The 15,702-nt window shown below is 44.1% G+C and overlaps 1 protein-coding gene across 2 annotated transcripts in view; it reads right to left on the bottom strand.

Annotated features, from left to right (window-relative positions):
* PLCD1 (phospholipase C delta 1) overlaps nt 1-15,702 on the bottom strand; it is a 73,720-nt gene that overhangs the window by 53,953 nt on the left and 4,065 nt on the right. The window contains exon 1 of one of the 2 annotated variants that reach the window (XM_076332009.1): nt 2,623-2,933. The exons of the other annotated variant lie outside the window; for it this stretch is intronic. Within the exon in view, the coding sequence (XP_076188124.1) occupies nt 2,623-2,656 (34 nt within the window). The 5' untranslated portion in view covers nt 2,657-2,933. Of the gene's footprint in view, nt 1-2,622; nt 2,934-15,702 lie in introns of those variants that run through there. 2 annotated transcript variants of the gene reach the window in all.

The raw sequence follows: 15,702 nt of genomic DNA, 5'->3' as shown, positions 1-15,702 counted from the left end.
CACACCTCTCCCTCTTGCTTTTCCCTGTAGCTGGCTGTATCCTTTCATCTCTGCTACCTGCAGCAGTTTTCCAAGCAACGGCATTTCCTTCTTCCTCTTTCATTTCCTCATTAAAATCTATTTTTCCCCAAGCATCTTCTTGCCCCGACTCATCTGCTTTCGGGCCTGATGTTGGGGCTTTGCACACTGGCAACAATCTCAAAACCAGCTGCGGGCTTTAGTTTTACTAAAAGACATTGCTCAGATTGGAAATTTAACAGCTTTTGTGTCAAAATAAAAAAAGACCCAAAATGAATTTTACTTCTCCTGTCTGAAAAAGGGACAAGTTGCATGTTTAAAGTACTGAGAAGCGTCAGCATTACAAATTCTCCCGCACTACTGGAAACACTATGGCTCAAAAACTCCCACGTAACTCATCGGGCATAACCTGCATCAAATGGGGTGTGCTTGGAGCATTTTGTTTGTAGGAAAGGAGGTCAAAGTTACCGGCTGCTTCAGAGCAGATCCCAGCTGATCCCAAGTAGCATTATCTCCACCCACAGAGGTTGAAGCCCAGAAGGAGCCTCCTCAGTGCTCCCAGCTAAGAAGGGCAGGTGGAGATGATTCATTTAGAAATTTAAATCTAGAAGTTAATCCTCAGGACTAGCTGACAGAAGAAACAAGGAAATGGCTTGTTTTGTAGGGTTTTACTAACCCTTCCCTGCTGATTCTCACCCTGGGCTCTGGCATAAGGCGTTCCCATAATGGGGCTGTGGCATTCCCTGCACAATGTACACAGTGTCTTGGATGAAAAAGTCAGTGTGTAAGAATAAGGCATAGTACAAATTAGCTATTCTATAATCTGTGCGAGCACAAGGGCTCCCAGTTCAGAAACAAACCAACTTCATGAGGCCAGAGAAAGGTTATTAATAGCCCACAGAGACTAGCAGATTCATTGCGTACTAAATGTAGATGACCCTTTATAAAATAAGCAACAAGAAGCCCATCCAGCTGAATTAAACACATTCAAAATAAAAGGCACAGACCACTAAATCACAGCAGCTACTCTGGCTCTGCGGACAAGGGAGCATACTCAGTTTCCTTCCCAGGACTCAGATCTCATCTAAATGCAGAGTAAACAAAACTATACAAACTTTTCAGAAACTCTCATCTACAGTAATACCCGCTTCTGCTACTGGACGATCTCTCAGGTGTCTCCTACCAACTGTCAGATATTTTACTGAGACTGAACCATGTGCCTGTGGTTAATTCTGACATGGTAAATACAGCTGTTGTTCTACCTATGTTGGGGGGAAAAAAAAAGAGAGAAACTGAAGGAAAGAAACTGAGTTTCAACATACAGCCATAGACAAAACATATCTATAAACCACAGTATCTGAGAAATTTCTGACAAACTACATAGCACAAGTCTGATCCTGCTAACAAACCAACATGTGAGCAACTTTTCTTCTCCAAGTAGTCTGGCATTCAGAGTGACTTTGGCACTTGTGTGTGTTATGTGTCAAGGAATTTCAGTAAATACTTTTTTAAAAGCTTGGCTCATTCAACACTTGTGTATTTTTCTGCTTGAGACAAGAAAATAGATTAACAAACAGCCACTAAATTCTTCTTGATTCCTAATCCCAGAAGACTAAATAATATTCACTGAAAAATTACTCACAGGCCAGAATAGGAAAGATTTTAATAGTTCCAGATGTATTTCTTAGCTTTCTTTCCCCAGTGGCTGTATAAAGAATGAGATACCTACAAAAAGTGTAACATTAACCTCTGTTTCACCTTCCTGTCAGATTTCTAGCATCTGGGAAAATCAGAGGGAAGATTTCTTGAGCCTGAGGGAATCTTTTCACATTTCTCCTGGTAATGCTAAACTGATTATGTTTATGGTCAATCACTTATTGCTCTATTAGTTTATTCTTGTTTATAGGTTATCTATAGTAAGAAAGCACCTATCTCATGAAATAAAAATAAGCACTGTAGATTTTTCCCATTTCTGTGGGATCACAATATCCCATTTCAATCTGTAGCTATCACAGCCCTGAGTCGTTTCTGCTCATCAGAGTAAGTAAAATACAATGAAGAGGTAACAAAGCAATATATTAAAGTCAGACGAGGGCATAAGGGATGTTTCATTACCCTGTCTATCAGACAAGCCTCCCAGTCTTGGTACTAATTGAATCTTCCTAAATCTCACTTGCTGGAAGGGCAGAGAGGATTTCTTTTTTAGAAAAATTACTTATTTTGTACTTAACATTTATAGAGTCTTGGGGGCACACCCTGAGCCGAGGTGATTTATCCTGGCTCTGCTGTCTTCACCAGAGCCCAGAGAGTTTACTTAGTTGAGCATCCGTCCCGCTCTCAGTTTCACCATAAAGGGGAGGAGATTTGGATCAACTTTTCTGGACTTGCAGACACTTAACCAGACAATACACCCTTTCTAGCAACACAGCTAACCTCATTAACAGAGAAAAATCTGTCATCTCTCTCTGTAACACCGATTAAATGCTGCATTACTTCCAAATGAGAGAATGGGGAGGCAAAGGAGAGGGGAGAAGAGAGGAGGAAAAATAAAGCTCTCGAACAAGATAAGAGAGCTGAAATGCAAGGACATTTCTACAGACTTACTGTTGCAAGCGAGGAAAGTACCATTCGATTCCATTGCTGCAAAACAAGCAGATGTGCAGCAGCAGAAAGGGCTCCGGGAAACAGCTGTGCCCAGATGTTAGCGCTGGCCCGGGGTGGAAGCCAGACCCGCAAGGCTCCCCCTGCTCTCTGCTCCAGTATTCCCCAACGTCAGCTCCCTTCGGAGAGGCCTGCTCCTTCCCCTTGGCTGGAAATGCGTCTTCGCTATGACTCCTCATTTATTTCTCTCCCGCATCCGCACGCCACTGCCTGCCCAGCGCATCGACTGAGGCCAAGAGCCCGAGCCCCAGCGCCGGGCTGGCCCTGGCTCCTCCCCGCTGAAATCTGGCGTCTTCACCGCTGGCCCAGCCTCCTGCTTTTGCTACCGCTGCAGCTTGACAACGATGCCTCTTTTCCTGTTGCTGGCACATTTTCACGCTCCGCTCCTTTCCGGCAAGGCTTCCAGAAGACACTGAGTGCTGCAAATCTGTCCTCCGTGGTCCCCAAATCAAGGAAAGGGTGTCAAACAGATGCCAGTGATGGGATTCTAGGTCTAAAGGGCTTTTAGACACTGGTAGGGGCATATTTCTTTTTGCAAGGAAAAAAAAAACCAGGTCAGAAATTGCCAATGTAGAAATAGAAGCTATAACCACAAACGCTCGCAGAGGCATGAGCTTAAGCAGAAGAAAAGTTGCTCTGCATTTGAAACAGTGAGACAGAAAGCAGAAAAAACTGCACTGTCCTGAGGATTTTACTGAGTGGAACTGATTTCTTCCACTCTGTCCCCTACTCTTGAATTAGGTATTTTTTAAGGGTAGTAAGACGATGCTGGCAAACAGGGAGCGGGAAAGAAGGGGAATCCAGCGTGGGAAAATAAAGTTTCCCTCTACTTGAATGTTTGGGGGAGGTTTTTAGTTACTGTTTTGCTGTTTTTTATTTCTGTTTCTGGTTATTTAGGTTCTCTTGATGCAAACAATTGATGGAGTTGTTGGCAGATTCAAAGCCCTCACTCCTCAGCAGCTGTAAATCCGGCAGCTCCACCGACAGAAGGGAAAGTCCCTCTCTGATGGTGACAGATCTGGGAGACACATGGTGACAAATACTTTGGGACTAGGACTGTTTTGTCCCTCCCTGCCAGGAACTGGGCTGCTCCTTTGAGAGCCCAGACGTTGCTCTCAGGTTTTACAGTCCACAAATAATAGGGCTGCTGCCACCACTCAAGGAAAAATGCCCTAATATAGCAAAACTCCTCTGTGCTAGTACAAAACTAACAAAACCAAAGAAGTGGAGAAAATAAAGAGCAGAGATTTCACCCCATGACTCCTCAAAAGCCCACCCTTCTATCTCACAGCCACCTGCATGGCATGGGGGGGCTCATCTCCTGCTAAACACTTTCCAAAGGACCCAGGAAGGAGCACCCCTTTTGCAAACCCACAGACAAGGAGACATTGACCTGGACAGGGGCAAACTGTTTGGCAGCAAGGTCAGTCGCTGGCAGGCAGGACAGCAGCTGGAGGCACCCAAGAGATTCCTCGTACAGCCTTAAAAGCCTCGAGGCAGGGGCATTTCCGGAGGACACCACCAAAACCGGTCGCCCTTTCAGCTGATGGGGAAGAGTACTGGAGGGAGTGTACAAGAGGCTGGTGGATGAGTCAGCCAGACTGGAAACTCCGGTAAAGCTGAGGTGATGAGGACATTATGGTTTTCACAAGGGAGAAAAGTAGAGAAGAGCAGTTTGAAAGTGGTGATGGGAAATGGCATTATAGTAACTCCTTCGCTCTTCTTTATATCGCACCCCAATGCATCCTCACGCTGCCGAACATAAGCTCCTCACTTAGAGACGTACCAGCCAGTATCTCTGTGCCCTCTGTGGCAAAGAGGGGAGATGTAAGAGAGCTATGTTAGTCCCAGAAACGATGAAGGCCATATTCTGGATAGAACCCCTTCACAGTAACACAGGGCATGATGGCACCAAGACGTCACCATCGCTCCCCTGCACTGCTGTGAACACCACTGTGATTGCACTGACTGCCTCAGGCTGGACAGAGCATCGCCAAGCGAGCGAGACTGAGTTTCTCTGTCATCATCCCTTCAGATTTTAAGATGATCATCTGCATTTACCCCTTCATGACGGCTCTCTGTAACTTCTTGTGCTTCTTTCTTGCCGTGCTGCATTCTCCATGATGACAGCAAGTAGCAGCAGAAATGGTGCCTGTCACAAGGATTCACAAAACCTTGCCCGATTTTTCACTTTCCCCCATTACACTTACTCTCCCTGCTTCTGTACATGTCCAGAAGCATCACCATTTTGGCTGCTTTGAGCACTTTGACACCTTTCTGCCACCCTAGGCTAAGTCATCACTATTCCTAAATCGCTGATGGGCTTGACGTTGTATGTGTGCTCAGAGCAAGCCTGGCACTCGCAGACAGCCTTGCATTCCTTGCATTCATCAGAAAGTACAGCAGTCACCATCAGAGCCGGTGATATCCTGCAGCAAACACCCAGAAGCCGAGATCGCACAGCACAGGTCTCATCAGAGCCTTGTTTCAGAAGGCAACAGTCCTTTTAGCTATATTTCTGCATGCACACCAGATACACTTGGATTTGCTTTCCTTTGCATTGCTGAAACCAATATATGTCCAGAATAACAATGAAACCAAAGTGACATAAGGAGCTACTGGGCTCCTGTGAGCTGCAGAAATCTGACTAACAAACAATATTCTAAGAATAATATAGCAGTTTAAGAATGTCATATGAATCAAGTCTCTGATCCCCATTTTAGATCACTGCACTTACTGTATTCCTTCCTGGTTTGGATTTTGGCAGATCCAGAAGGTGCAAGGTGCAAAGCAGGATTGCTCTCTGCCTAGTTAAACCAGCTTCACAGCTGAGTGGCAAGTTTAAAACTGGTGACAGAACTGCAAAAAGTCAGTGTTCATCTGGAAGCCCTAAGAGAGCAGTTAATTTTGAGAACAAAATGTGTAGTTAAGATACGCTGCAGCCGACTGTTGCTGTATCTTTGCTTATTTTTTAAAAGCTGTCTGAATTTCTGACTGCTTCTTCCCTGTTCTGAATACAGCTCCTAAGCTCTCTCCACCAACTTGCTCACAACAGTTTTGTGGCTCTTGATCTTTGAGATCAAACCAGGATTTGAAGGGGAGAGTTCAGTATGATTAAAATTAAACAGCACTCCTTTGTGCATGTTGTCTCTACTCACAGCAGCAATATTGTTGCTAAGGGTCGAAGTTAAATACATACAATTTATTCTGAGCAGATCGGTCCCGGCATCCATAAGGTGGCATTTCGATACCTTTTTTAGGCACTGCAGGTTTGTCTTCTCTGCTTTAAAAATTAACTTTTACAGTGAGATAACAACAGGACTGTAAAATCTTTTCTTTTATTGCAAGGTAACTGAGTGAGGTGATCGCATACACTCTGCCCATGCTGACTTAGCTCTATTTATTCCTTGATAAAATTGCCTCCTCCAGGATATTACAGCAGGCAAGTTAACATGCACTGATTGTTTCGCAGGAAGAACACACCTTTTGTAGCAATGAAGACAAAACCTAACAGAAAAACCTGCTTTCCTGAATTCCACAAATACATTATAGATTACAAGGAGGGCTGGATTTATTCCCCCTGGGCTCCTGTGTGCACCACCCACAATGAGTGACTTCACTGCTGAGCCCGGCTTGGTGTCTCCCAGCTTTCCGCACACTGCAGGTTATTACATTTAATGGCTCCCCGAGACTTCGGAAGCCGCTTTATTCCCCCGCCTTTGTTGTCATGGATTTTAATTCCCAGATCATCCTGCCGGCTGAAGAGGAATGTGAGGAATTCCCTGTGGCGTCTCAGCCACGTGTCTCTCCACCTTTCCGGTGTTCCTTGGAGTCAGGATCCTGGCTGCCCATGGCTGTGCCTGGACCTAAGCTTCTCCTCACTACCTTCCCAAAAGGAAGGCTAGGTTGGGGTGAAAAAGTAGAATACCAATAAAAATTAAAATTATAGGATAAGGGCATGTAAATCAAGGAGAGGAGCAGGCAGTTGTTGTAGGGCTTCTTGCCCTTGATGCACAGGGTTTGTTCTCCTTGTTTGCATGGGTAGGAGCTATAGGACGGGACCCATATGCAGAATAATGCATTAAAGGGAATATTTAGAAATGCCAGTGCAGGAGGGAGAGGATAGGAAAGGACCCAAAGTCTACGTCGCAAAATTTTCTCAGGTGTGGAAAGAAACCTAGGCGTGGCAATGACTCAGAAAATAAGCAACCTGTTAATTTTTGTTCCTTTCTCCTCAGCCTTTCCCTTCCAAGGGAAATTCTCCCTTGAGGCTGTGGCACCCAGGAGGGAGGGAAAGCACAGCTCCTCCATCCTGCTCCCAGCCCTCCCCTCCCCTCGGCGGCAGGAGAGGGCTTTCAGGGCTGGAGGAGGGACCAGGACTCCCATTTCTCAGTCGCACCGGAGAGGGGTGGAGGGAGGATGCATTTCTTGAGCAGGAATCTCCAAAAAGGAAGAGGCCAGAGGTTATCTGTGAGATCCTCCTTGGGGCTTCTCTCTGGACTATGTGCATATGGATTTGCTGCACAAACATGCCTGTGGGAGCGGGAATTAAGGAGCTGCTTCTCCCAAATTGCTCTCAGGGTGGGGAGATGAGGCTCCTGGGAGGTGGAGAGGGGAAGAGAGGACATATTGCAATATGTCCATCATCCTCCCGGACTATCACAAAAGGCCTTTTCTCAGTCCTGAGCTTCAGGCTTATGCCAGTGACAACTCTGGTACCCCCAGATCCTGATTAAAGGAGGCACAAAGGCCTCACAAAGCCCATTTTGCTCCACAGCCCCTTTAATTTGGCTCAGCCACAGCCCACACTCGGGCTCAAAGACCTCCCAGCAAAGACAGCAAGAACTGAGCCACACTCAGCTCTTTGCTGTGGCTGTTTAAGACAGGCCTTTTCATTGCACAAAATCACCTTCCAGCCAAAGAGACTCAATCACCAAAGCGCACACCATCAGACAAAGGCAATTACATTTCAAATTAATAGAAAACCCCAAAACCTGTTTTCGGTGCCCTGCTTTTTTCTTGTCCGTACCATCATTTTCTGAGCTCGTTAAGAAAAAGAGTCAGGGCATTTCTAGGCCTGGAGACAGGCTGTAGGGTTGGCATGGCCTTCCCAAAGCAAAGCTGCCACTTTTCTAAAGAGTGCAAGGTCAGCGCCATGATATTTTACCAAGGGACAAGTCCTAAAGCCAGGACACACCTTGATTAACCCACTTGCTCTCTAGCCATATAAGTGAGCTTGAAAGGAGCTAAATGTCAGCCAGGCTGGGTGAGGAGTCTGCCTCCCTCTGTAACCCACCCTCCAACACGTGTCTACACAGCTTGCCAAAATCATCAGTGGAACTGGAGTTGAGCAAAGTCAAGGAGAGCTCCCTTTTCTCGCACACCTACACCCCTTTACATTCTCCTCTGTTTGTGCACACGCAGCCCAGCCCAGGCAGCAAAGAGCATTTGCAGTGTTCAAAGCCAAAAATGTTTGCAGGGTTCAATTCAACGGTGAACGATGAATCCCAGCAAACCCAAAGCAAATCGGTTTACCTGTCTCCACTCTGAAAGCATGACTCCAGTGTTGGTTTAATTGTACACAGTGGAAGGAGTAGCTTTTCATCTCAGAGGAATGCTACACCGCCTGATCATCAAGTATTTCCTATGGACAAGATGCCTCCTGGCTCCCTCTGCCTTTCAGACTCTCACACACACCCTCCTCATCACACAGAAATGTTCCCAACCGCCTCTCCCAAAGACAACAGCAAGGTGCTTTGTTTGCTTTGCAAAAACGACTCAGGATTTCTGCGACTGTGACACAGCAGCAGTGTGGGAAGCATTTGAGGGTTATATGACCAAAGCCATACCCAAGCAGGGAGCTTTGGTAGCCACGTGTTATTTTTTTGTCAGCAGGAGGATTACTGAAACCAGCACAAAAGAAAATGTCATATTAAATAGAGTTCATGTCAATGCATAAGCGGGACTGGAATTTTTCAGATACTTCTGTTATGGTCTGGCTGTTCATTGAACTGTTTTTTCATGTCTTTTCCCAGTCTGTTTACCGTTTTAGATGGGGTGTCTTACCATCCTCAGATCATCTGGTCTCTCTACATTGAACTGGCATGTAAATAAGTCAATAATAGATGGACAGCAAAATGTAAATGCCTTTTACATTTTGGGAACTGCTCAGGGCTCTTATTAAGCAGTCTATATATCAATTTGGAAGGCCAGCTCCAGTCACCCTGATGACTCACCTTTTGTAAAGGTATCATTACTCTTTTGTTATCAGTACTTCCTTTCATTAGGTGGACATAGTTCTTGTTGATAAGAGGTTGCACTCCCTGCCTATGCAAGTTCTGGGATTCAAAGGACTGATCCTGCCACTGAGACTGCTCCACCCAACATTTACCTATCGGTGAATTTTCCCAACACTGCCAGGTTTCTAGCAGCTGCTGTCCTTCACCTGCAAGAAACACATTGCAGCGTGGGGAAGAGCAGCCTCATGGCTCAGCAGGAGCTGGCAGTGCTCAACACCTTTGGAAATCAGGTTCCCTTAAGAGATAAATTGGAAAAGGCTCAGGAGTGGGATTTATGACTCTGCAAAAACAGTGGGATTATTGGATTTGTGGACAACTCACTGGACAAAGTAATTCACTGTAGTTTATAAACTAGGCTGGAATGGAATTAACACAACACAGTGTTGTAAAGTTCAGAGAACGGGTAGGGCAGCCAGATGCCTTGTTTATCACCACAGACAGCTGTGCCAAAGTATCTTCAGACTGAATGATGTTGATGTATACATCTGCATTTAAACCATTTATTGCAACAGTTACTCCCATTCAGGAGACTAGTACATGGCCACAGGAAAAAGAAGCGACAGATGCTGGGATGTGTAAAACTAAACCTGCTGCTGGCATAATCCCATACAAGTTCCATTAAAATTAATGAAGTATTTCTGCTGGAGCAGAAGATAAATTTGACTTACTAAGCCAGAAATACACCTACCTGACTCTGTATGTCTTAAGTACTTGGAGGGGTTTTCCCTCCACTTAGTATAAGTAATCAAGAGCAGCTCTAACCACCAAATAGAGCAATAAAACAATCAAAAGAGTCATCTATTACTGTATTGGTCACAATTAAAGACTTAAGGAGTTACCAGCTCAACAAGTCTCACATTGATTTCAGACTGAAAAATTATATGAAAATAGAGGAAAAAGCAAGATTGTGCATAAGATTTGGGAATAAAAGACCTACGTTTCTCTAGTTATTCTAAAAAGCTCATTATAACCCTAGGAATTTCAGTATAAATGAGACACTTAAATAATTTGTCCTCTGTTCAATAGTACTAGGTATGATTTAGACATCTCACTAATTTTGTCTTCAGACTAATTTTAATTTGTGTTGAAAGTTTTATTTCATATTTGTTTACCTAATTTCTGCCACTACAAGATAGATTTATGAGTGTCTGAGGGTCATTTTTGTGCATTGCTATGCTTTAACAAATTTAGGTTTAAGTGAGCCTTCTAATGTTGAATTCCCTGACTTTAAATATTTTGATTTTGTGATAATGAAGATGTCTTTACCAGAGAGCTGTACAGAAAAGTACGTTTAGTCTTAATCACTTATTAGCAAGATTTTTTGGGGGGAGGGGACCCCAGAGACTTCTTTTAAAGCTATGAAAAGCTCATCTATTAACAGTGAATGAGAAGCTCAAAGAAAATGTCACGCATACATTTCATCAACTTCTCAGTTCAGTGCATCAGTAAACAGCACAGATCAGCCACACAATACTAGACAACTACATATGATTTATAACTGTGTGAATGATTTAGTAAATCTGACCTTTAATATGAAGTTAACGTTGCGTGAATGAGAAACAATAACCTAATTGGGGAACCTAGTAACGTACTAGACTTACTGGTATGAAAACATTCCGTGGAGTGATTATCACTATTAGGAAAGAAGAACGGTGGGAGACTGGTCCCAGGGCCCTGCCACTTTTATCCATTAATGGCTTCTTCTGATATATTCCGGATTGCAACGGAGCTGAGACACCGAGCTTCACAACCATGAACATCCAGGTTAGCAAGCACATTTCTAACCTTAAAAGACTACAGTCATTAGGCCAAGTCATCTGCTGTCCGGAATGCTTGTCACGCATCTCTTCTTTCTTGCACCGTTGCTTCTTTACAGCCAATAGCACTGGGGTATACAAGTTAAGTATGGAGGAGGGTTGATGATTAATGTCATAGTGGTTCCTTTTAATATACTTCATCTGTCAGCTTAATTCTCTGTAACTGGGATAATCACAATAATTAGATGCAATTGTTCATACCATTACCTAATTGCAGCTTTTTTCAGTGTAGCCAACTCACATGAATTTTAAATGCACAGAAAATATGGAAAGTCTGTATTACACCTACATTTTAGAAAATCTTATTATGTATAAGATCGCCCACAAGTTTAAACCGCACATGAGGATCTTGTGATTCCAGAGTGTGCAACACAGGTAATCACTGATGTTACAAGTCAGGGATTTTTATTTCTGATCCTAAAGAGTTAAAACTACAATTCACACAGGCTCAGTGACATCAGAGTTCCCTCCACCCCCATCTGAACAATTCATGCAGAGTACAAAAATGTTCTTGAATTGCTAACATCTCCAGAGCAGATGTTTATGCAGAAAGTATGCAAGGAATACCTGTGTCTCCCAGAGTCCTGGTGAATGGCCAGCATTTTTGGTGTTAATTTATAATCAGCCATGCTCTTTGAAAATCCAGACATGAGATGAAGAGAAAAACACATACTGAAATCATTTAGGACCTCCAAAAAAAGATCAGACAAGGTGACAATTTGTTACTAGATTAATTTTTAGATTAACATATTTCCTAAATGAATAAGAGGATGAATTTGTAAAATCTCATCAAATGTATTCAAAAAGAGTATTCATAACCTCTAATTTAGCTTCTTTTAGTACCTAGTTTCATTTCATAAGATGAAAGTTAGGAGCACAGTTCAATAAACTGTCACTGAAGAGAGGGGAGCCTTTCAAAAGAATGAAGAGGACCAAATTAAGATGCTGAAGTATCTCAAAATAGACAGAGTAAATACCCTTCAGAGATGTAGTGTTGTAAGTTTGAGATCATATGCTTTATCTTTATTACAAGGGACATAAAGAAACTTTGCTTTAAGTGCAAAGTAGAACTCGAGTTTATCTATAAAGGTGCAACTGCTACTTCCAAAATCATGCATTTATGCTCCTGAGAGAATCAAATACAGTCACATTCCTCTGGCCAGTGGTGTTATTTGGATTTTTGAAAAGAAAACACCAAGGGGATATCAGGGTGCAGAAAGAACCATAAAAGTTGCCCATTGAGGAAGTATTTTATTATTTTTTGGTGCCTCCTCATCAGTTCTGCAAGCCTGGTGCAGCCAAAGCAAAAAGGTTAAATGACTCATTTCCTTCCTGCTCCTGCTGCAGGGCACCTACACCAGCAAAGCCTTTAGACAGACGCACACCCCCTCCGATTGTAGGAGACCTGGTTTGTGCAACTGCGTGCAGACGTGCCTGTGGGAACAATACCTGGAAATTAAAACACAGAGCTATCTGATTGCTATTAATATATACTATTGGGATGCCAGCTACGAGCTTGCGAGCCGTACAAGAACCAGAGAAGAAAACCCTGAAGCTGTGGTCTGGGCCTTGCCTTTGAGTTTGTGGCACCTCAGGCACCCACCTAAGCTCCCCAGGGCTTCCTTTATCCACCTAGTCCAAATTATGCCAGCAGCTACCCCTGTGTCCACCATGTGACCCTTGAATCCTGAAAACTTCATGCTCCCCACTCTCTCTGGCCACTTGCTTGCTGGAGCAGATGGTGAGAATCCCCACCAACATTTATTTTTCTACAGAAACTGCGCTTGTAGCTGACACACTCCTGCTTATATCAGTGGTGGATGTCCTTTAGATGAAAGGTGAAAAGGACTGCTCTGCCAAAACAGAAGACAACCCAACAGACCAACTTTGGCTGCTTATTGAACCGTTTCACTTAAAAGTGTTGCAACCGTGTTGTGTCTCAGCACAAGAACATGCCAGTTGGACATGATGGGACATGTTCTCACTGTTTTATGCCTTATATTCTTCAACTCCAATGAGGATGCAGACCTGATGCTTTTAATTCCAAGGTGCTAGCTGCAGCCCAAGTTAAAATGAGCTTTTGAACCGTTTTGCTCACTTTCTAATGCATCAGGGATAATTCTGGGCTGCACTCTGGAGATGCAGGGGTGTATATTTTTCAGGCCAAGTGCAATTAAAAAAAGAATTCACCCTTTCTGCTGAACACGAAAAATATGGTGAAGCCCACAAAATTCAAGCATTTCTTCTTGCATTAGGAAACCGGTTGCTTTCAGGTCAAAATTAACACTGTAATGGATTCCATGCTAAACTGTAGCACTGAGGGTCAGGCCATACTTTGATTGTTAATCTATCACTGACAGTCTCTGGGTGCTCCTGTGGGGGCAAAGTGCTGCTCCTTGAACTTAACAACTTTAAAAACAGTACTTGGCTGCCTAAACACAGAAGCCTTAATGTCATTTCAAGTGCTGCAGGATGTCCCAGCTGGCCTTCTGCTTGTGTTCCAGAAGGCTGTCAGTCTCCAATAGATCTTGCGTCAATGTCTGCCAGTCTCTGGCAAATGCATTATGTATCCTTGGGCGTCTTACATGACAGGCACCTGAATGTAGACAACTGTAGGCAACACTGTCCCAAGAGCAAAACCTTCCCTTGGGAGACCTTTCCTTGCTCAGAACCCTAAGGAAGCTCTTATGCTAGAAATAAGCCCTGAAGTGTTAAAAGATCATGTAACTAGCCCCTAGAATAGCCTCCCTAGAGACAAGTTATAATACAAACACAAGTAATAGGCTTAATAGAAGAGTTATTAGGTGCGGTTTACAGCAGGGCATAATGGGGGAAAAACAGTCATTCTGGGACCTCCCCACTAGAGTAATTCCTTGTCTCAGTGCCCTAGGTGAAGGCCAGTTAGATGGCAATAAATTAAAATAAATGGAAACAACATAGCCCTTGCTTCATGATTTCCTGGGCACAGTAAAGGGTACTGCTGAACGTGTCCTGCTAGCCTGGGCAGAAAAGAAGATGCTGATTCTGTAGGCAGGTATCAGTTCATCTAGGTGGTGAATAAAGCTGCCTCCTCACCTTCTTTGATCCACTGCAGGGCTCACATGGAAAAGCATATGCAAGCCTGCTTGTGTGGCTGAGCCGGCCTTATCTTTCCCTACCAGCAAAAATGAAATAATACACTGGGAAAGCGAGGTGATAACACAGCTGTACATTTTTCTGTGTGCCCTCAGGACACCACCACCTCTCACACTCTCCCATCCCAGTGGGACAGATATTCTTTCTTTCATACCGAGTTCCCCTGACCGTACTCCTACAGACACTATTTCCAGTGAGATTCCTCCCAGTCTGCAGGAGCTAGGGCACAGTTTGGAGCTAACTTGGGCAGCAAGAATCGAAAATGAGGCCAGGCTGTCCTTAGGAAATCCAAGCCACTTCCTTTGCATTTCTGCCACCAGGGCCAGGTTGCAGCAGCTGTGAGCCCTCTGTTTCTCTGGAAGATGGCAGTCAGAGACCCTTCTCCGACAGCACAACCTATGTCCTCTCCTTGCACTCCAACTCTTTGCAACAGATGACGTTGTGTTGCCGGTGATCAAATTACTTATGTCCCATCCTACCCTTGCAAGGGCTTTGGAGGTAGCTCTAGCACTCCGTATTCATGTTGTCCCAAAGTGAACAGTCTCCTTAAGATGATCTTTCGGGACTAAAGCAAGATGTTCTTATTCAGCTATGCAGCCCTAACTCAGCTGGCCTTCTGGGTCATTTGTCTGTGCCCAAGTTTCTGAGGATAAAGGAATAAAAGTACATTTAAACCCACCCCATTCACCACCCTGAAACAACATAGCCAGGAAAGATACTGTTTGGAGCTTGGCCTAAATTATCAGTTTTCAGGGAGGTGAAAATAAGTCAATGCTAAGGTAAAATTTAAAAAGCATTTCTCCTGAGATTCATCTTAGAAACTTCCTTCTCACCTGGCCTGACATTCCTATAAGCTTCATCCCCAGTGCTCTCAAGTGGCTGCCTCTAGCCCTCAATGTGCTGACCAAGAGGGAACACTGGATTCAACAGTTTACGCTAAATGTAAGCTGTCTGAATCTGGGCCTGTCAGGATCACCATCTGCTTCAAACACATTTTTGCTCATGCTCTCATTAAAGCCGAACCCAAGAGCTGGGGACAAATCCACATGAAAAACCCTAAATGTAGGGGTGTTTGGATTCCTTTTCCTTCTGAATTAGGTGGCAGTTTCTCATTGCACTGCACCATACAGGAGGCGTATGGTGGGTCTTTTCCATCTTCTACTCCGAAGATTCAGACCTCGCCCCATCCTCTACCAGGCGAGGGCCTCGCTCAGCACATCTTCACATTACAGACCTCTAGAGCACAGACAGGCATGGAAGAATGATTTGCATTTTCCCTTTAACTAATTCACCCAATGCACAAACCAGGAGAGCAGGGGAATATCTGCAAACACATTGTGTCTGAAAGCTTGCTGACAGGAGGCTGAGAAAAAACTTACCAGATAAAAGTAAGAAAAAAAGTGTTTAATTTCTTGTGCAAAAGATTTCAAGACAAAGAGGGAAAGCCTGGTAAATTACTGAGGCACTGGGACAGCACGAGACAGGCCCAAGCCATGGTTTTCTGACAGCCATGGTTTGGCTGAATGAGTCCAGCCAGATAAGTCACAAGGGGGTGAAAAGTAAGTAGTAGGGTGATCTCAGACAGGAGCTCCCAAGGGTAGGGAGAAAATTAGAAGGAACAGACCCAAAGTTCCTCCTCTTTCAAGGTTTCTTTGCATCTATAGAAATCCTGGCTGCTCTGTAAGAAGAAAGAGAACTTCCAAAAGAAACTGAAACCCAGAAGGGAATCAAGGGAAGAGAGAACCATATTTCCTCCTGAAAAGAGTCAGTCA

The sequence above is a fragment of the Aptenodytes patagonicus genome, chromosome 2 (genome assembly GCF_965638725.1).
Source record: "Aptenodytes patagonicus chromosome 2, bAptPat1.pri.cur, whole genome shotgun sequence".
Taxonomy (NCBI): domain Eukaryota; kingdom Metazoa; phylum Chordata; class Aves; order Sphenisciformes; family Spheniscidae; genus Aptenodytes; species Aptenodytes patagonicus.
This window is presented reverse-complemented; position numbering and strand designations above follow the sequence as displayed.